The sequence below is a fragment of the Cardiocondyla obscurior genome, linkage group LG05 (genome assembly GCF_019399895.1).
Source record: "Cardiocondyla obscurior isolate alpha-2009 linkage group LG05, Cobs3.1, whole genome shotgun sequence".
In the NCBI taxonomy this organism is placed as follows: Eukaryota; Metazoa; Arthropoda; class Insecta; order Hymenoptera; family Formicidae; genus Cardiocondyla; species Cardiocondyla obscurior.
Window position 1 is genome coordinate 3,890,427 of NC_091868.1, and position 22,781 is coordinate 3,913,207.

The 22,781-nt window shown below is 43.2% G+C and overlaps 1 protein-coding gene across 1 annotated transcript; it reads right to left on the reverse strand.

The window, feature by feature from the left end:
* Nucleotides 1-436: 436 nt before the first annotated feature.
* On the reverse strand, nucleotides 437-22,765 carry Nrt (Neurotactin). The gene is made up of 7 exons (XM_070657042.1): nucleotides 22,420-22,765; nucleotides 19,865-20,086; nucleotides 6,919-7,116; nucleotides 5,612-5,825; nucleotides 5,010-5,505; nucleotides 4,004-4,681; nucleotides 437-3,864 (listed from the first exon to the last, which is right to left on the reverse strand). Exons 2-7 carry the CDS (start codon nucleotides 20,075-20,077, stop codon nucleotides 3,474-3,476), a joined length of 2,190 nt encoding a protein of 729 aa, XP_070513143.1. The 5' UTR covers nucleotides 20,078-20,086; nucleotides 22,420-22,765; the 3' UTR covers nucleotides 437-3,473.
* Nucleotides 22,766-22,781: the final 16 nt, after the last annotated feature.

A 22,781-nucleotide genomic window follows, 5' to 3' on the forward strand; every position in this document is an offset into this window, starting at 1 on the left:
CTCCCTGTCACCATACGCCAGAGAGCCCAACTCGGAATCGCGGCTTCCACGCGTACAGATGTAGAGACTCGTCCGTGTGAAGCCAGCGCTTCGACTGCCGTCGGATAAAAGAAAAGGCCAGAGCTATACCCTGTCTGTCCTACTTTTTCGCGGCGTCGCCGGCAGTTATCGCAGATCATGGCGAGTGACGGCTCGAAGCCGATTTTCTCGAAACTCATTTTTTATCATAGTTTTTGCCAATTTCGTGACTACGCTCTCTGTAAAATTGACAAGAACAAGCTCAGGCATTATTTAAACGGCTCTCGTTGCTTCAGCACGCGCTTTAGACTATCTGGTTTTATTAACAAAATAATAGTTTTTCTTTCCGGCCAACAATTATGTTTAAAGTCGCAGGCCTACATCTAAAGCGACATTGTAGCTCGACGTTTCGCAAAAATTTATGTATAATTTTTTATTGACGGTATCGTAGATACAGTATAAAATTGTATTACAGGGTGATTGATAATATAAGAAAAATACAATCAGAATATCAAATGCACATCGCGCCAATACCAAGATGTGCAAGTAGCCTCGACAGCGGCTTTTGAATATATTCAAATAAATATCAAATTATTATTATTTTTTTTTTTTTCTTTTCCGTATGCGAGTGCACTGAAAAGCAGATATGGCATTTGCTGCGACGAGCGGCTGGCGTACGTGACTTCCCCCTCTCTCGACCGCCGAGCGCGGGGAGGTGTAGTAGGCCGCGTTCTCCCTCAGTTCTCAGTGACCGGTGCTCCGCGACACATCTACGCGCGCGCTTTGTGTGAGATTCGACGCACATCACGCCAAGATCACGTACGCTAGCCGCCGTCGTAGCACCACGAATGCCATTTCTGACGGTGAGTGTACGTATAAAATTTAAATCAGTCTGAGAGAAATTCTTTCCACGCATATACATATCCGATGGTACGAGGCCTGGAGGTATATAATACATACAAACCAATTTCGCGCATTTCATACTTATAATTAACTCGCGATATATATTAAAATATTGTCGCGTCATATAAATAAGTTGTCGACCACCTGTCATGCCGATATGTTTATGAATTAAAATGATATCTATCTCTCAATAATTAATACAACAAGTCCATTTAAAAGAATACTTGCTAAAATAATATTGTAATTTCGCGAGCATACCCGTCGCGGTCATCTCTTTAAAAGAAATGTTAAAGTAAAATTAAATAAGTATACACAGGATACCCTAAGCGACATTTTGAAATCCGAGAATAATTTAGACTTGCTATTATACATTTTTATCATAATTATAGCACATGTCCGAGAATGAAGCGAACGAAGACCAGAATAATAGCATTTGCGTAAAGTTTCGGTGGAATGCAATCGCCTTAGCATCGCTAAACATTCAAGAGTACAATAAGTAAGTCACCAGTAATATTTTTTGTATGTATTATCTAGAGCCGTAGTGTAATTGCAATTAAGTTATATGAGGAAATGCAACGTGCACGTAATGAGTACGTACGCATATTTTACGTTGTCGAGGAGATAACATGTACATGCGTTTACATTGTTGATCCTCGCGCATGAAGGATCATGGAACTACATAAGTAAAAGCAATTTAAATATTTCAAGTAGCCAAAAAATTATAGACGCTATTTCGAAATTTATCTCTTTATAAAATACAATGCTCGTTATACGTATATTATACGGTTTTCGTTGCTGAACATCCTTAAAAGATCAAAATGTCTCCCACATATAGATGGAGGTATACATATATTACCAAATATACTTCGTATTCTTAATCAATTGTCGTCAGTCACGAATGTCATTGCTCTAAATGCGTGGGTAATATTAAAAATAATGGAAATTAGTTAATTATGCAAAATGACCTATCTATAAAACAACGTACAGGCTTCTCTTAAAGTAAATGCTACTTTATCACATATTAGTGAAAATAAATTATACTTAATAACACATTGAGTAATAATTATAGGTCATAAGAATGATCAATCGAAGAATATCAAGATCGTTATCGTTTCTGGGACACGAGTCGCGTTTACGGAAGAAAAACGCGCAGGAAAGTTATCGATCAAGCAATTATTATAAGTTGCAGCTTATTTATTTATCCGTTGTATGCGCCAAGTCCGAATATTATGCAACTGTAGAATCTTTATTCTTTGAGTAGACGATAGAAAAAAGTACCAAATTTGGCACCTTCAGTCTCATTACTATAAGCAAGCCTTCACGAGGATTTATTAAGCTGAAAAATAAATGCTGCTCGTGTGTTTAACAATCGTTCAGTCTGCAATTCTCTCGCCATGAAAGAGAATCGTTTTCTCTAGCAATACATTATATATATGTAAAAAAATATCGAGATTAAAAGTGTACTTTCATATAAAAGAAGGGACTGTTGATAAAAAAAAAAAAAAAAAAAAAAAAAACTACGTTGTTCGAATAGAAAATTACTTCCACAAACGCGATGTAATGCACATGTCCCACTAATGTTTTTTTTAGAGAGATAAATCTCCCGATCTAATTGTAAGAATCCCGTAGCAGAAGTATATGGTCCGTTATGTGTAGGGATACGAATTCGTTCTCGCCGAGGTAATGCTCCGGTGATCTATTAACTAACTGTTTATATAGAGTTCTTTTACGCTATCTTATGCCTATATTATGAGCTGAATACGAAGAGGCGTATGAAGAATAATATATTTTTACGACTATTGTATAACAAACGAGCCAAAAGTTTTTGACTCGATCGAGCATGCGCTTGAATTTGACGAATATTTATCAAAAATGCGATTGATCCGGAGACCTTAGAAGGCTACCATAGATTATTTTATCCTTCTCGCACTCATTTACTCACGTCTTATAAGAATACGTAATTGTATAATATAAAATGTCGATTCTTTTCTTTCCTAAACTACACTCGTGTTCTTTTACGCGTCTTTCTCGGCACATTTTACCACCCTTATGCAATATATTACAGTTTGATTCACATTTATACACATACATAAAAGTATACTGTGCCTTGTGGTCGAACGCACACGTTTGTCTCGAATACAAAAAGCAATCTTCATTTCTGTTACTACACGTGTAAAATATTGTTACACACTTCAGCACTGAGAACGAATTCACGTCGGCATACATGAATATCTACATAGATTTCTTTACTTCTTTTCGGTTTTTTTTTTTTTTTTTTTTTTTAAATCACTATTTTATATTTTGGCTTTTACATTAATTAATTGTCATGATTAGACAGGTACTACTATACGTCGCACCACAAAGGCATGATCCTTGTTCGTTTATCTGTGTAATCTCATTGACTGCTCTCGTTCGATCTATTTAAGTAGTCATAGTACATATCTGCGTCGTGAGAGGATCAATACCCGTGGAAATGCAACGGATAACATATGCCATTCAAGATTGGGGTTCGAGATCCTATCACGCAGACTTGCACAACGACAAAAGCCTTTTTAATCGATTCGACCATACCTAGGTACAATGTTCTTGTCTATCCAAAAGTCACAATTCGGATAATCTTTTTTGGGCAGCGTATCCTGACCGACGGTTAAGACTCGATTCACGCCCGATTGATCAGCCTGCGCAACCACGCCGTGCCATACGTAATGGTTGAACAATTGTTGCATTGCCGACACGTGTCTCTTTTCCTCGGGCGTAACAGCAGCATAAGTTCCCAGAATGGCTGCGGCATCACTATCGGGATCGGCTAAATATTGTCGGCGCGGCTGAGTAGCTACGTAAAACGGTATGTTGGTTTTCATTCTAGCAAGCGTCAACAGTGGGCACACTACACGGATGTCGGAGATCATTGTAATCAATCCTTTCAACGTAGCATTGTAACGTCTGAAAAATTATGCACATAATATATGCATTAAAAAGAAAAAAAAGAAAAAAAAAAAAAAAAAAAAAAAAAAAAAAAAAAAAAAAACTAAATAATTTAATACTCTGTATGACTGTTAATTGTAATATTTTGCTCGCTTACCTTAAAGCTTCATCTGCAAAACCCGAAGTTCCAAGTAAAGATTCTCGTATAATGCTCTCGACTTGCGTTGCGTTGAGAGTAACGTTAGGCGATAAATATCGCGACGGAGTGCCGGCGTGTGCGGTGGTACCCATGACCACTTTCACCGTAAGATTATCTGGTTTCGCTAAGATCTGACCGATATGTTCTTGCAGAATCGTGCCGTCCAAGACAAGCCACTCGTGTCTCCTTTCCATGTAGGAAGTTGCGCCTTCCTTCATTTCCGGCAGACCCACATTACCTACGTACCACATTTCTGGTACAGCGTCCATAAGATCCTCGGCGCTCTTACTTCTGAGGCAGGCGGCATCGCTACAGCGAATCGAGTCGAGGAATGATCTGTTAATGCTTTCAGATTTTTCCAACTCTCTGCCTGGGAAAATCGCGCTACCGCTAGATATCCAAGCTTTTGAAAAGAGATTTTTGGCTCGGCGGTATCCGATTAGAGTCGTCACAAGAGTGCCGCCCGCTCGATGCCCCCACAGAGTTACAGACGATTTGTTACCGCCAAAGTTCTCGATGTTTAACTGTACCCACTGAAGGGCTGCTACGATGTCTGACAATCCGTAATTGCCTGAAGTTGGAGGGTGGCTCGCCCTGGTAAGAGGTTCAGCCGCCAAAAATCCAAAAATTCCCATTCTAAAAAAAAAACAAAAGAACGTTAAACTTATAAGTACTTTATCACTTTTCAATTTAAAAAGGAAATGTAGATATTATTTTTGCCCGATTATTTTCAGCTTAATTTTTATTATTTTGTATGTTAACTACGTACCGCTTGACTACCGGCAAAGGAATGCCGAATTCGTGACGTCAAGTCAGACGTTTTATTTTTCAATAGTACATCTCAACTCAAATTTAATCAGACAAATTTTTTCTAGTGTTAAAAAAATTCACTTTACCTTTGTAATGTCTAGGAAAAACCCAAAAGAAATATATTAAATACAAGTTTAAATAAAATATATCTTACCGGAAGTTTGGTCGCACGAATACGGCGTCGCGAACGCGCGCCAGTTTAGCCGATGGTTGCATCACTCCGGGTGAGCCACCACTCAAAGTCTCGGCGCCGATCATTACTACCACGGGTAATGGAGAATCGTATCCCACTTTTGGCGTAAACACATCGAGATAGAGGCAATCTTCGACGCCATCCATGCGACCGGATATTTCGCGCTGCCAACAGCTCTTGGAGGAGTTATGCACCAAGTAAGTACCATTCCAGCAGTGTTCGATGCGAGTCAGAGATTCAGCCGGTTGCCAGCGTCGATTGCCAATTGGCGGCGTTGCGTATGGAATTCCACGGAACGCATAGGCGCCATCCTCGAGGATACCCTCCACTGGTCCACATGACGTCACCGCTTCGATATACTTGCCGTTCTTCAAAGGCTGAGTAGGAATCCTTCTGGGCCCGGCGCAGGCAATGCAAATGATAACAATGACGCTGAAGAGGATCAGCAGCGTCACCACTATCGGCCAATTTAAGTATACATTAATTTCGTACATTACAATTGATACAAAAGTGTATATATGTCGTTAAGTATCACGAGATGAGTTTTTTTTTTATCTATGTACCTGAGACAACCACGTGCTTTCTGAGTAAAGATATATAAGCCATCCAGGGATGCTTTGGTGGCTCGGTATTATCAATCCCATCCTCCCCATCAAGTCGCACAGTTTCCATACCGTCTTCGTTGACGATAGGACTCTTCTCGGCAACTCCATCGTCGAGAGTTTCAACGCTCGCTAATCCAGCGGTACCGGTTTGTCCCAATTCAGCATCAACTTCCTAAATAAAAAAAAAAAAAAAATGTATTAACTTGGAAAAAGATTAACTAAGCTACAAATATCAATTTAACATTTTGCAAAAAAAGTCTTGAGATTAAAAAAAGAAAAAAAAAATTATATTTATTTAAAACAAGTATAATATTCTATAAAAATGATTAAAATTAATTGCTGTCGGTACATCAAAGATGTAAAGGATGCGAAATTGAATAAAAAGGAGTCAACAGTCGTACAGATATAATTTACATCCGGATACCGTAATAGAGACATATCTCGGTATGTTATGCACGTATCATATGCTTCCTTTAACGGGACGCATTTACTCTCAGAAATTGTCTACAGCACATCTTCCGTTGAATAACGAATACGTATTAACTCTGTCACGTGCAAGCAAGTATGTTGTTATTAATTATTATGCAATTTTAAGCAGGGTTATGATCGTGTAATCAATTCAACATAGGCTCAAAAAGTGGTCGGAGCTTCTTACACAAGAAGTTACAATTCATTTTTTGCCTCTTGCCATGGGTCGGGCTTGCTACTTTGGATGAGTCTTATACTTGTATATTCCGTAGTGTTCGAGCTAAAGCTACCTCGCTCTTGAAGCACGAAAGAAAACCGGGAGAGAAGAAGTCTCTTCACAGAGACGAAAAGAAAAAGAAAAAGAAAAAAAAGCCACTGAAACAAGATGGAAGACATCTCAGGGAAGAGTCGTACGTGCTCGAGATGTGAAGAGTCACGCGAGCTTCTCGAATAAACGACTTACAGATTAAATATACACTTGGATACACTTGGTTTTATATTCTTGCCGCAATCGCACAGAAATACGCTTTCCCATTTTACGCCGTTATTATTTTGTTGCAATTTCGCCGTCTTTTTCTTTTTTTTTCAACTAGAATTATTTCTTGCCTACTTGATGATTTCACAGTTTAAATAAATGAATGTCGAGAATTCCTCTCGCAGAAAAGTAAACGTTAATCCGTAATTCCTCCGGGAACTATTTTTCGCTGCATAACTAAACGTCAATTAATTTTACACGAATGTGGATTGGGGTAGATAGTCAAGAGAGATTCTAGATAAAGAAGAAAATATATACTCACTTTCTTTCTTCTAGGAAAAACGGACGACACCAAAGGTATTCGGATGGCGTTCAAAATTCCCTTTCGTCCTTCCTTCTCTTTAGAATCCTTGGCAGGCGTGGTAGGCTTTTCCGCGGACGGAGCATTTTGTTCCGACTCTTTTGTCACCGCTGGAGCAGATTCTGCGTCCGTGGGCTCCGCTGGTTTCGTCTCGTCATCCTGAAATCGATATCAACATGCTATACTTAGTTGCACGCCGAAAATAAGAGAAATCGATCTTTGACATCCGCTTCTTTAAAAGTACAACGATATTAGCCTCCTTTCTCCTAGCTACTTTTCTTCTTGGCGTATTTATTGAAGAAAAACACCGACGTGGAAAGTATAATTAGGAGGTAACTAGGGTTTTGGCAGTTTTATTCTATTCTAAAGAATGGTGAGACGAACTCTCTCTTTCTCTCCACACCGCGCTTTAAAGTGAAACACAAGCTCGTTCTAAAAAAAGAAAAAAAGAAAAAAAAACAAAAAAAAAAGAGAGAGAGAAAGAGAGTCAAATGCAAAGTACTGTTCAGTACAAAAAACATATATTTAACCAGCACGCGACACTTGTTTGAAACGCCGAGCTTTGTCGCGGCCAAAGCAGATCGCTCGACTTGAAAAACAGCGAGATGACAGTGAAATCAAGGTCAACAAAGAGAACGGTAACAAAGAGAAGACCGGATGACGATGCGTGTCGTCGTTGTCGTCGCCAGACCTTAGTCCGGGGTCCAGACGCTTCTCTTGCTTCCTTTCTCGCGATAGATATTATTATTTTTAGAGTAGCGCCACTCCTCGGCGACTTGAAACCTTGGACTTGAACGCTTTCAGGACGATAACTGCGCTCTGGCTACATTTCAGAGCCAGCTGCCTCGGGGGCTTCATACCTCGCGCCTGGTTGTCTGCCTAGCGAATAGAGATAAAAGGTCCACGTTTGAGAATGATTGAAAAGTTTCGTTCTAAAATATCTTTGAAATACATTAAAATGAAATAACTGAACATGCCTTTATTGGCGTGGATCATAGCGCGGCTCTTAAAACATGAGCGGATAAGTGCATCGCTCACAATTAATGCTCGTTTCGAGCAACTCGAAGATACTTGAAGCCATTTTGCTATCAATTACCAACGAGTTCCGTGAACGTTGGATGTACGAGTTAATGGGTTTACGATTGCCAGAACCGTTAGTACGTAAGCCCCTTTATCCAACCAGATTAAACAGACATTGCTCTGGACTCGTCCTCCCGATATTGGTATTTGACGCAAGGCGCAATCGGCCGCAATTAAGTCCAATGCTTCCTATTAGCGATAAATCACCCTAATTACATTCGAAGAATCGCGTTCCGCATATATAATCGGCAAAAAGTACCTCATCAAGCAGCACCGTCTCTAAAACTGAATTTTTTAGCGGATGAAAAAGCACTCGCGAAAAAAAAAAAAAAAAAAAAAAAATCTTGCTTTAAACAAGTAAAACTGACTGCAGGTTCCCATTGCGATTCCACGCCCGAGAGATCAATTCGTACCGCTCGCAGCATCAATTAAAACGAGTTTCTTGATACTCGCGTATCTGACTCTCTCCGCTCGTCCAATTCGACGCGTCGGCCGATTATACGAGACATTAATCTCGTGCTATCGCTCGCGAGAATACGCTCGAGATGCGGTTGCTTATAGGTACGTACGTACGTACGTACGGGCTCGCTATATTTGGACCTCGAATGCTCTCAAGTGGAGTCGCGTGGCGCGACCGCTCGCCACATGTGCATCCACGCATGCACGTGCGACACGCATTTTGTACGACGCCGGGCTTTTGCTTTCGGAGCGCGGCATTATTAATAAATCTAATATCTGCCGCGATAATCTCATTAGATTGTAATATGCGAACGGATCCATTTGCTCCGCGTCTGTCACTTGAGTAGCAGGTACATTTAATCTTCCGCATCACGGCATAATAACACGGCCGAGCATTGCTTCCAAATTCTTTATCGATCCCTGCGCACGCAAAGCGAAAAGAAACTGGAAATTTCAAGTACCCAAGGTAGATTGGTTGAAAGAAGACTTGTGTATTAATGCTCGTAAATATGTATCGTAATGTAGCGATTGAAGATTGAAATTCGAGACGTAAGGCTATCCTTTTATTACAGGGCGCACGGTAACGCCTGGCTGCTTCCCAGGTTCAAGTATGCGTATTTCCCCCGGGTGTCATCCGGCGAGAATCCGCGCCCAAATTTCTATAAATAAATTTCACGCAACGGGTGTCGCGAAAGGTCGTGCCTGCGATTCTTCAAGCCGCAAGATATAGGACGCGCTCGTTACAATCGGTCGGATTATTTCACGGCTTAGTGAGCCGGCTGTGCCTTCGCCTTTGATTTACGCCGATTGTTCATTGTATAATAATTGAAATCTCGGAAATGTCGAGGGTAGCTACTTGCAACAGCTGGCGAAGCCGAAAGATCCCGACTCCAAGTCCGATAAAGCGATTTAAATCTCGAATCCACTCTCTGACGCACGATATAGGTGTGTACCGAAAAACACCGATGTAAGGAACGGCTCTCGTAAGCGAAAGATCAGTGCTTTCTTACTTGAAAACGGAGTCTATTTCCAGCTGTCAGCTCCCAGGGAGCGAACATTGCACGTGGCTTGACACACACGCACGCGGGCTTGAATCACAGTGCCTTCTCGATCGGGCCAAACATTTATTTACGCAGCTAGGCTCTGTGAAAACCATTCTCCGAATGATATTTCACACCGAAATCAGATGTTTCGAGAGATTTCGCCGATCGTTTTAAATCGTCCGGCAAAGGCTAACGGCAAAGATAAAATCATTCCGCGATGTTCTGAATAATGCAAGTTGCGTAATATAATGCGTCAAGGTTTCTCGATAATCGCCGTCAAACGTGACGTTTGCAACTGCATCCTTCGTCGTGACACATAACGGATACGGCCGACCCGTTGTGGCGCCAAAGGGCGGCGTCCTTTTATAGACCGGCTTAGTCCCGCACGAAGAATGATTCCCCGCCATTTCTGGGAAATTGCATTTGCTCGATAACGGCAACGTGAATTATTTCTACACAAACGAACACGTTGTGTTGTACCTACGTACGCCGCTCCCACTCGGCGCAAATAGGAAAGGAGAAACCGCCGAGGGTGATAATCAGGATTAGTACTATTGTTGTACGAGTGTTAAAATTTTTGCTCAATTACCTACATACGTTTTCGTATTTAATCAAATCTCAGACTGGCACTGTAAAAAAGCGCATCATATTTTTACTAGACGAGATTTGAAAACCTCCGCGAGCAAAAGTATGAAACCAACGGTTTATTTTAGCGCTCTAGTTAGCGGCGTTGCATTGCAGTTGAATATGAATACGTACTCTATAAACAGAGCTGCGATAAACGGAGAAAAGCATTTGTCATCAAAATGCGTCATCGTAGTTCCGCGATAGATATCTGTTTTATTTTTTCTTGTCATCTAACGAGAGCTTTGTCGCGTCGCAGGTGGCATGCCGGAAGCAGCGAGGGTGATGACGGCGAAGGAAAGCTCCAATTTTCCGGTCTGCCGAATTCACCGGTTCGAAAACGAGGGCGCGAGGTCAATTTACGAGTACTAGTAGTAACGGGATCGCGGAATATACTGCGGAGAGTACAAATGTCCCAGGACGCGGCGAACGGAGCCAAGGATACGTTAAGTTCCTCTCGAGATTTATATTTTTTTTTATCGATTTTTTAACGGCGCTTTCTGACAAAATTATGTCCAGGTAGAAAGGGCTATAAATAACGATTCTAAACTCCTTGAGACGCATGCAAGTCCAAGCGAGCAACAATTATTTACTTAATAATTACGCGACGACGAGAACTCGTGTTTCTGAAACGTGTCTGATTTTGCCGCGTTGCGAGAGAGAGAGAGAGAGAGAGAGAGACTCATTGTCCTCATGATATTGTATAGTCATCTTGCCAAGGACCGTTCCTCTCCTTTTCCGTCTCTTTCCACTCTTCGTGCCTCGTTTCTGCCGCGCTAGTATCTAGAAAGTACATTATGCATAACGCACGTTCGCATACGTGCTGGGTGCCGGGCATGTGACTTATGTATCCGCCGACTTTCCAGAGCCGGAGGTGCTGGCAGATGCTGGGCGAAACCGCGTGACCGTAAAGCCTGGATTTGGCGTAGCATTATGCGACCGATGCATCTAATAGCGCCTCCAGGTCCTTCCACCACAATTGCGAGATCTTTCATCTCGCAATATATCTCATCTCCGCGCTCAAGTTACGGCGCCCACGGAACAACAACAACCGGCGCGAACGTATCGCAGACGCAAATCATGAGAATAAAAAAGTAGGGAGCGCGAGAGTTACAAGTGTAATTGCAACGTTCGGCCGAACAAAGTGCGGTGGATTTATAAAACGTAAATCAACCAAGTAAATCGCAATGGTAGATCAATATAAATCAAGCCGAAATGCAAGTTCGATATTGTTCCTATGGTACTACTCGAGTGGGTTTTTCTAACTTTCGTATAAAATTATAACGTATCGCCGCAAAATTATTACTCAATTTATTTCGCCGTTTAATTGCGGCACGTAATTTTTTTTTTTTTTTCTTTTCTTTCAACGCGAATTTCCTTGACACGTCACAACCGACCATGATTAATGCTATTTCTATTTCATTTCCTCCCCTCGCTCTAAGAACCGCGTACAATAAGTACCTACTGATCGCCCCAGGCTTGTCGCCCTCCGGTTGTATTCAACGATGCGACACCCCGGCGCTTTATTCCTCCCCTTAATATAATGCCCACACCCTCGCCCTACCATGTCCATATGTTTTGAGCATCCCCGGCCCAATGTACACAAATTCTCGGACTCGAGGCAAAGAAGTCTCCAAGCAGCACGAGGCTCAACAATCACGTCCACGTGAGCGCAAACAAACTGCCGGACACGTACTCTGTCGAGTGAGAAACTCGATTTACCTGCCGCGAAGACGGATTTCCGGATGGGACCGACGTACGACAGATGCGCGCTTTGTACGGACATAAAATAAAATATGAATATGCAGGTTTTATTTGTACGCGCTCGCGCAAAATTACGCAATTCCGCCGAATGTGTATCGTTATTATTTTGCGAATGTGCAGGACGAGGACCATATCCACGAAGCCGTATATTTGCGTGCGGCTGAACGCTCAGTTCCGCTCTGCCCTTTTACACGCGCGTGCATTATTTCGCCCGTGCGAATAATTCTTATCTTTCCGGGGAACGACACGACGAGGATTCGCGAAACGGTTAAGCTTGACGCCGATCGCATCGTTAATCCGCCGCCTCGAGCAGACTCGGCCCTTAATCGCCCCTCGCGAGGCAAACTCTGGAGATTATTTACAGCCCGCGCGATATCCCACGGTGCGCCGGGACTGAAAGTAATTGTTCTCGAATAAAAATTTCAGTAAATTGTTTTCGATATTCGTGCGAAAGTCGGATAACGGCTTGCGATAAACAGCTAACGAAAAAAGAAAAAAAAAACAAAAAAACGGTTCATAAAACACGGGGTAAAATAAACAAAAAGAAAAAGAAAAAAGAAGCAAGCGGCTTTATAAGCGCAATTTCGTTCCTTCTCCTCTTGCCCTCCCTCTCTGTTTCCTCCCCCGTACATTTTATCGACCGTCCATTCTCATTTTCGAAGAATAAATTTGGCGAACAGGGAACAAACGCGGAGCTTAAACGTCAAATATTACAAATAGAATTAACGAGCTTCGTATTGATTTAAATATTTTTCAAAAGTGATCTCTTTTGCGTGCCAAACGCTTGATAACAAAAAAATCTTAATAAATTTTTATCGAACAAAAGTTGACTAAAAAGAAAAAACAAATCTCTGATCCAGTCATATTAATGACTTTTACTTTATTCACAGCGATATTATAGATAAAATTGCAAAATAGATCCCTCGATCAAAGATATCATTTCTTCGAGAGATATCATTCGCGTCGCTATACCCTGCGGGGTCTCGTCGAGTACAGTTATTTCGCGGATACCGAGGATCAGTTTTGAGTTCATTTAAATTGGATTGAGCGTATAGAAGAAATTAGTTTAAATTAAATTTTGCGAGCGTAGAAATGCCTCTACCGCGTCGCATCGGTGGGAATCCCGACCGTCCATCGGCGGTGGGTTCTACCGAGCGGAAATCGATATCAGACGCAACTTTCACCCTTCTCCGGCACCCTCGACCCTCCCCCGCGCCTGCAACCGCCGTATGGAAGTCCACCCCTCCGCCACGTTCTATAAATACGCACTTGCATGTTAAAGAACAAGCTTCTTTTCTTTCTCTCTTTCTACCATTGCGGAGCCCATTTCGCGAGTGCTTTTGCGAAAGCAACGTTAAAGCTCTCATCGACACGCACGTTAATCTACAATTTCCGTCGAAATCTACACAAGTTTTCGTGCCACTGCCACGGGCGATTATGTACCCCCTCTTCGGAGCTGTCGTCAGGTTCAAATAAATCGCATTTATATTAATTTATTCATATCGAAAATTACGCATTTTGTCAACCGCTACGCGGCACACGTTTTAGCATGCAATTTGGAGTCATTTAGCTATTTGCGGAATAATTTATTTTCACGATAATCATATCAATTACGATTTTGCATAAATAAATCGTCAGCAATATCTGGTTTTACGGTGTTATTTCTGTCGCCGGTCGATGCGTATGCACCTCGAGATAACCCGAGGTGCATTAAATATTTTTCGCAATGTGATCGACCGCCTCAGCGCTTGGCAAAGGGATTTATGCAAAGGCCATTGTCCGGATCGTCGCTGTTTGCACAACGAATGCCCCATTGCGGAGATGAACGGGACGAAAATATCGAAAGACAAACTAGCAAGAAATAAATTCGACGAGCGCTAATGAGAGAAATGCAGATCTACTAAACGAGACTGTCGTATACGGCGAGAAGTAAGGAGGAATGCATTATATTTAATTAGCATAAATAAAACTCCCCGCGAAATTGCAGCTCGCGGGACCGTTGCTCGAATATATTAGATTCGCATCTGCTTGCAACGACGTAATCCTAATTAATTGCCAAGACAATTAGCACTCTCTGGAGGGACAGTTTCAGGTTCGTGACAGAAGCGGGTGTTTTTATTCAATGATATTAAATTAACGTAAAGTAGAACGATTTTACCTTAAGGGAAAATTTTATCTTTTACAAACTTTGTAAAAAAAAACCTTTTCAAACTTGTAATATCATCGATCACGCCCGCACCTTTAATCAAGGTATCTTATATCCATAAAAAAAAAAAAAAAAAAAAAAAAAAAAATGTATCTTCTCGTAATTTTATCTTCGCGTCGCTCGTAATTACTTTATTCTGATACGTCGAGATATCACGATATATCCCGGATTACACCGGTTTTACGCTCCGCTTGCACACACACGCTAATCGCCATTCCTTGCGGTTATCGCGAAAACTCTCGTTCGCTCGGCTTCTCGTAACGTTGTATACGCGCGGTTGTGTACAACGTGCGTGTGGTATGCGTGAATCGATACGAACATGAGCCTACGTGTCGCAGCCAGCCATGTGGCGAGCTTCAGGAGTAGGGTTCCGGTTATTCTGGTTCTGGCTTCTAAGTTTCGACCCTCCAAAAAAGTAGTCCTGCGCCGGGGACGAAAAAGGGAGCGTAGCGCGGGCACGAGGGCGGGAAACGTAGTAATGAACAAATGAACGGGGAGCAGATGGTAAAAACGGCCGGAATCATCAGGCTTTGCGCGTAATCAGGCACTCAATAATTGTCAGCGATAATTAAAAATACAACTAATATCGTTTTAAATTGATGCTTCGCAACTCTCGTGGTGTAAAGAGACCCCCGCGGTACCTTCGGAGTGGCTCAGTAATCTATATCCAACACATTTTACGTTGCGTAAAACATCCCCGGAAGAAGTTTCACGTCTGGATTCCCGCGGGTCCCCGGGACGTATTGAGAAAGTACAGCCCCCGCGAATGTGAGAGGTCCGCTGACCCACGTCGACCGGAATATAATTTCAACAGAATCAGGGACCGTGACGGCGCGCACGTAAGAGCATAAAAGTGCACACGGCACAAGTCGGGCCGATAAAGCAAAAGAGCTTCCGGCTCGTGCGTCAGGTGACCGTGTTGAAAAACGTGCGGCACCCCGACTGGCCGTGCACGTTTAATGCTAATGAAACTCGCGGGTTACTCTATGCGATACCACGACGCTCGTGCTTCCGGGAAGAAGCTCGGGACGACGAGACCTGCGTAAAGCGAGAAATAATAGAGCTTGCTTAAAGAAACGGCGCGTGCTCGCCAAGAGCAACGAGCCATTAAATCGCGCCGTAATTAGTTAATTGACTGGTATGCGTCGCAGTCCCAATCGAGATGTCCCGAGGTTTATTCCTCGGGCGTTATTCCTATCTTAAAAAAAATTAGGGTGAAGCGCGTAAATTAGCTGTAAATTATTACCGCTTAAAGCCGATCGGCTAATTAGTTCTCTCTCGCTTGATTTGCTTCACGCCAAGCGAGAATCAACGCGTCGGCTATCAAGTTTTGAGGTTCGATTTAATTTTAATATTTAATTAATATGTCCAGGCAAAGACGGCCTTTGCTGCGATCTTCTGTTATTATTACGCTATTTACGTAAGAAAGTGTAATTAAAACAAGTTTCTCAAGTAAAGCAGGGCGATAAAAAGGATGAATTACGATGGGTCCGAGCTTAAAATTTGTACCTGTTGTAATTTATAAACGCGCAGCTGGTAGAAAAATGAAGAGTTTAAAGTATAAAATTCCACCGTGAGGCCGGGAATCATTGGTAAGGCAATTACGTGAAACACTTGGAGGTTTCCTAATCCTATACTTTTCGTTTCCTTTCTCGGAATTGTCACGCGATCGGATAATTCGATCATCTCCTAAACTCGATACAAATCGATGCCCGGCCGATCGTGGGAACGCACCTGGTCGTTATCCAAAACCGTGCAGGTGATGGCCCCCTTCGAATTTGAAACTTTACTTTAAATGGAAAAAGTATCGCGCGCGCGGTAAAAAATGCGGTTTGTTTCAACTCTTTGCTTAAAGCTTGACAAATGCTGTCTAGAAAAGAAGGTTAATCCTGGCTACCAAATGGATGAATCAGAGAAGCCATGCGTCTCGCGGAAAAGTAATGCATTATCCTATTTTAATGTTAAATTTAAAAATAAATAACTTGTACATGTACATGTACATATGCGTGCAGAAATAAAAAAAATAAAAACACTTTGCTCAAATTTAAAAAATATCGAAAGTTTTGAGATCCAATTTCGTAGCCAGAATGACAGAAGCAAAACAAAAAAAAGGGATATCTTTCAATGGTTCACCCATTCAGAACTCTTTCACGAGTTCTACTAGCGCCCCGAGTATCAATCCGAGCGACGAGCCGCTTACTTCTTTTATTCGGCGTTTCGCATTCATCGCCGGCGGGAGATAGTTATGGCTTGAAGCTGTGTCCACAAGAAGAGCGGTACCAATTGGTCTCTGGCCGTGGCTTACGTTTGTACAAAGCCCCCGCCGCCGCCGCCGCCGCCGCCGCCGCGTTTCGTCCGCGATTTACGAGCCCGTTAAAAAGAGTGAAGCGAAAGGAGGTCGGAATAAAGAATTACGAGGAATCAAGAACAATATTTTCGTTTCTGCCGGCATATGTACGCGACTTAGTCTTTTGGTGGCAACCGTTCTTTGTGCGGCCACTCGTATTCTCTACGAGAATAAACTTGCCGATTTCACCTCTCGGCGCTGGAAGTCGTTCGCGTTTGTTGCGACCTGAACGCTTTCTCGGTAATGACTCATGTTTTAGACGGATAGTCGAGTCGAAGGAACACGGCGACCGCTGTTTCCGCGTATACGCGATGTAGGACGGTCTTTACGAGTTGACCTCTTATTTTGCGAGATTAAAAAAGGATTAAAAAAAAAAATTAAAAAAATCAGGGCGAACTTTACAGACTTTGCGTAGGTACGTACACCGAAAGACAGATATGTGATTCCCTGCAGTAAGCGTATGTGACTTCTCCCCTCTCGGCATGTCCTGCACCCTTCGTGTGAGACTCGACGCACCCCACGCTAAGGTCACGTAGACTAGCCACCGTCGCCGAAGCTATACCTGCCTTTCAGAGTACATACGTACCTCGACTTCGAGACCGAGAGAGCTCGCTTGTCCGAGTCGGTCGCTACTAAAAGAAAACCCGCTCCGTACGTAACCGGATGTATCTTTACAACGCTATCAATAGAGGGAAGATTGAGCACCGTGTAATGGATGCGTTACGATTTGATTGGCCACAACGAGACGCTCCAACATTGACCGTGATTAAGCTGTATATTTCTCTCTCTCTTTTTTTTTTTTTTTATTTTGGATCTTTAGACTGTGATTTTTTTCGGCCAGAAAAGATATTGAAAGAAATCAATCTCGTAAAATACAAATCAAACCGAAAGACAATCCAAATTTTAATTTCTTTTTGCACTCCGATCGATTTAATTCTTGTTAGATGGTGGTACCTAAGTAATAATGATCTCCAGGTGGCTCTTTCGCGTGAATGAATATGCGAATATATCGGGGAAATGTTCTCATTATTTACGAGAGAGGCAACTTTTCTCCATCACCCCGTGGTTTTCCATATTTTCTCCGTGCGGCAGATGCTTCACGCTACGGTGAATCCCGGTGATCCGTAATGGTCTCGGCAAAAATAAGCGCGCGACATAAATTTCAAGTGCGTTTACGCATCTGCGATCGCAGAGTATTCCGAACGCGCGAGGAACGCCGCGTTATTTTCCCTCGTGAACATTGACTTTTGATCAATACCGCGATCACTTGGTCACGTTTCTGATGTCAGGAAGATTGAGAGATACGCGAATATTTTCCGAGAAGACCCGAATAAGTAAACGATGCCACAGATGGACCAATTCCGGATCGCCGGGCTTGATCTCAATATTATACCGTTTCCTTTTCTTTGTCTCCTCTTCTTTTATTACAAAGACAACGAGGGCATTCGTGTCATTGAGAGACCGCGTCTTAATTTCACATTAGGTAAGCGCGCGCTCGTAAAATCGTGTGACAATAGGAACGAAAAAAGGCGCCGGATGTAAAGATATGTTTGCAAAGTGTCGGGACAGGGATCGTGTCTCTCGAGACCTCAATACGTGAATCGAGATGATGATAAGGGCCGCAGGGCGACGAAAGAATGGTTCCTAGAGCAAGGTGACAACCGACACTTTCTTTTTCAATTAGGCGGCTAATAAGGAGAATTAAGTCAATTAGAGAGGAGTCAGCTGCGACGGCAATCCGGCGCCGACACGCCGCTGAATCCTCTTGATCGTCGTTGTCATCGTCGTCGTGTATTTTCAGTCGAACGGGCGGCGACGTCGCCAGTTGGGCGATGCAAAGAAAGGCGGAGGAAACGAAGAGAAGAAAAAGCAACACAACCCAGTACTCTCGACGCTGCTACATACATACATAATATCGTTGAATGCGAAACCACCCACTCGATATTTCCAAGATTTATCGCGCGAAAATCAAAGTTGCAATTTACGAAGGCAGATATCGGTCAAGAAGCGGCTTCTTCTTTTTCGACGTTATCGTCAAAGGAAATAATTGATTCACCGTGCACTGAATAAAAAAAGAAAAACGCAATTATTTGTCCAAGATCGTAAACGTCCCGGCCTCGGAGACGGCCGTCGGTCGTCATTTAAATTTGTCGCTACACGGGGAGTATGTTTCACGGCGGCGTAACCGGCAAAAATAAGGAAGTAACGGCAAAAAGCCGCGATGAAAGCGGACGCGACTCGCTCGTATTCTTCCGAGCGTGAATTCTAGAAATACGAGATTCTCGTATTTAATTAGCGGTGAGCACGACAGACACGATCGCATCCGATGCATCCTGCATCGCCGTTACGAATTATCTCGCGACGCTCGAATACATCCGAAGCTTCGTAAAACCCTGTAGTGCGAGTCCACGTTATTACTTTATCCAAGATAATACGATCGTACTTTCTCTTTTCCGATATATGAAGACGTAAATATTTAATCGCTTTTAAAATTAAAAATTTAGACGTCAAGTCTCGTTGAACCTAAACCGTTTTTTTCTTTACCTCAGCGTCACCATAGAGAGCCTCATTTCCGAAGATGAGGTAATTCGTTTTGAAAGAAAAAAAATAAAAAAACAGGTAAAGCCCCTATGGTGCGCCCCACGAGGGGTGTTCGCAAGCCCGTAACGATTTTTTTTCCTAACGCGCTAGGAGAGAGGAGCAGGATGACGTTAACCGTCGCACCTGGTCGACCGATTAGAGGCTTCAATAATAAAAAACGACAAAGGGAAAAGGGACTAAGAACGAGTACGATCTTATCGCGGTTCGATTACTCTTTGACTTTCCCCGGGCGAGTAAATCAAGCGAGAAGATAAAACGAGTCCGTATAATATTTATCCTTGGAAAACATTAGTCTGGGTGATGAAAGATCCTGCGCATCTAATATTCCCGCGTAGGGTTATTCAAATGTCTGCGCTACTATCATCGTCCTGGCATTCTTACGACCTTTTCGCGGATCGTCATGTAGATATGCAACGCGATAGCGGCCTGCAATTATTTGCGCGAGCGCCGATGACGTAGGATAATACACGGTGATACAATCGCTGAACAATGGGTCTATCGACTCTGCGCTTTCTACATACACCTGCCGAGGAGAGGCACATATGGCATATGGCACTAGGCACGATTCTCGCGTGAGAAAAATACAAAAATCGACGTATAGAAAGTGCGAGGGCTTTAGAACAAGAGCTGGGCGCATCCGAGTCCTCCTCAGTCAAAGAGATGCACCCAGGGGGAGGTGTCGTGTCCAACTAGAACCCTGGCATAGGAACGATCGGGCCGCAACGTAATCGCGCATTTTCTGAAATTATTAGCGAAAGTTCTTTCTACTTTTTGAGAACTTACCTTGCACGGCTCCTTGCTCTTCGTACGGCAGAATCCGGGCATCTTGATGCCGCCGATCGGTATCTTCTTCCTCGGCTTTTGCTCCTCGGATTCGAGATCAGGCGCAGGTGCAGCGCCGGTGTGTTTCGTGTTCTCGGCGTTGAGCATCTTCTCCCTTTCTTCCTCGGCGATCTCCTTCTTGTCCATGCTTTTATCCTGCTCCGTCTGGCTCATTCTCTACTCCTGAAATTGAGAAACAATTGTTGGAAAAATTAGTCTACACGTGGAAATTTCACCGCCGAATGAGAAAATTGTTTTTAAATTTAGTAAAGAGCGAAGGGCCGTTTCTTGTTTAAACACTCGGTGCACTTAATCACATCCAACTGTGATTCACCGCTGTCTCGCGCGATGATGGCATACCGGACGGCAAGTTTTCGTTATCATTCGTTATATTATTCGAGATATGCTAATTACCTCCGTCAAGTTATTACTTTATAATTAAATCCCTATGTAAATCTCTCTCTCTCTCTCTCAAATATTACAAGAATCTGCGTAATATCAGAGAAGAAAGTTCCCCGAGTCTCACGTTTGTTTTCTCAATATTCCTTGATAAGAATTCTTTCGTTCGCGTGGCGCGGAGCATTCTCCTGGGGCCTCAATTGGCCTGTTTACCTCGATATTTATACTTTTATGGCAAATCGATACGTCTCGCCTTCGAGCACGGCACCTAAGAGTTGAATCAGAAGCACGTGAGAGAGTTAAATCAGTATGCACGAAGACGAGAAGCTCCCTCAGGAGGAAAAGTATACTTTTACTTTCCACCAAGTTTTCCTCGTATAACAGATGTATAAAATAAAAAGTTAAAATACAGTTTCACCATAGCTTTTTGTCGAGTGTCATAGGTGTCAATTTTTATAACGCTTGAAATTGAACTTTTATTCGTGGTGAAAAGATCGTTGTGACAACTCGTCGAAAACGATTACGTATGCAAAACTCTGATGGCTGCACTTCTATGGAAGGAGCGGCTTGTTCGATGTATAATACATTACCGTGATTTACAGTCGTGCGAGCATTAAACAATGTACGAAATGTCGCGCGCCGTACAGTATATAGTCGCTTAAATGATTTAGCGTGCTACCCCGATCAACCAAATTTAATTCGATTTACCGCGGCTGGTTGAATCACTCTATCATTGTGACGCATCGAGACCGCGGTTAAACTTGTACGAGAAGAAAGCGTTTATAAACTCGAGATGAAGAAAGGTAGATCAGACAGATAAAAAAAAAAAAAAAAAAAAAATCCTAATTTAACGCTCTTATTCTACATTATATCAACAATTACGTAACTTTCTTAATATTGTGAAAAAAGAAAAAATTGTATAAATATGTTGTTTAAAGTGTTATATGTGAGAAAAAAAGTGCTGCTTAGCACTTTGTGCCAAGAAGAATTTGTAAAAAAAAAAAAAAAAACATTGCACCAATTCCTGACGTTTTCTTACACGGAAACCTCAACTATTTATTAGTTCGAAGACCTGTGCCGACGATCGATCGGTTTACGTCTGGTCGCGGCGACGCTGAACCGCAACGTTGACCTGTCGTCGTTTTGCGAGTTCCGATCGGCGCGAGAAAACTTGTATGCATAATAGTCGCATTGCACAAGAGCGTGGGCCCCGAAGAGAGTCGTTCTTTCTACCTGGATGAATTTTCCAGCCCTCGAACAAAACCGATCTTTCCGTGCAGTTTCTAGTTTCTACGGCTTCCTGCGATTCTTTTGTTCTCGATTCCCTTCGAACGGCAAATCTGCGAGGTCCCTTTTCCATTTGTTGTCGCGCAATAAGTTTATAAAACCTGCCCGCAGGACAGAAAAGTTGTTTAGAAATTTTTCGGCCAATATTTAATAAGCCCGTGATATGACGAATAAAATAATGCGCCACACGTACGAAGCTTGATTGTGCACGTGCGACAGAGTTGAAACGAACCTCGCAGTTGAGCACCTCCTGTGCTCTTTTACTCGCGGGGAGACGTCGTTTATTCATAAATCGATTAACCCGAAATCCCGGAACGACTGCGATATTATCTTGCCGACGTTAATCGTGGGAATTAATTGCTCGGGCGCCGTGCCAATTTCCGTTTCGATTCGCGACATCGAGCGTCACGTAGATTATTAGACGACCCGAAACCGGGTGCTCGATTTCGAGCGTGTCGCCGGCGAGGTGACGCCATTCGCGGCACTTGGAGCGATTTCATTTTCGACGTTCGCGGACACGCGCGAGAAAAGCCGGGGAGTAACTGGACCCGAGGGCCCAAACCGTTTCTTTGTCCCGATGAATATCGCATGCGGAAACAACGCGAGTTGAGATCGAATCGTGAGACTGGGAAAAGCACGCACGATGCGTTACACAATCGGTTATGCGAAATTATGGCGATATCGCGCGAGCGCCTTCGAATCTTGCAGTTGGATCTTTGGGAACCGAGTCGTGCATCGAGGGATATGACGCGCGAGCCCTTCGCGTTCGCGCGCTCGCGCGCGCGCGCAAAGTACGAACGCGGAAACAAAAGCGCAAGTAACTCACTCACCCCCTCGGAGACACGCTGGATAAACGTCGGTCTTCCTCACTCACGTTCGGACACACGCGTAGGGACGGTCAGCGAGACCATAAAAACTGTTGCCGCCGGCGAAACTCGTTACGTCCAGCACGAACAGCGGGACGCGTTGCGTTGCGTTGCGTAGCGTAGCGTGCCTCGACTTTTCCGTTGCAACCGACGCCGCGGTACTCGTAGGAGCAGAACAACACGAAACACTCACTAGGACGCTAAGCGCGCGACTGGCGCTGCAGTCTACTGTTCGGGCGCCAACGCCGCCGTAGGTCGCTCGAGTTCTTTTTGGTTTCCAAGTAATCCGTTCCGAGTCACCACCGTCCTCTAATACGAAGTAGAGA

What these genes read in the sequence shown, in the direction of transcription:
- Nrt (XM_070657042.1), bottom strand. Translation starts at nt 20,077, where the DNA reads ATGAGCCAGACGGAGCAGGATAAAAGCATGGACAAGAAGGAGATCGCC. An exon ending in TTTTTCCTAGAAGAAAGAAA is followed by an intron (nt 5,826 to 6,918) that starts GTGAGTATATAT and finishes TTTTTTATTTAG; the next exon opens with GAAGTTGATGCTGAATTGGG. An exon ending in TTCGTGCGACCAAACTTCCG is followed by an intron (nt 4,682 to 5,009) that starts GTAAGATATATT and finishes TTTTTTTTTTAG; the next exon opens with AATGGGAATTTTTGGATTTT.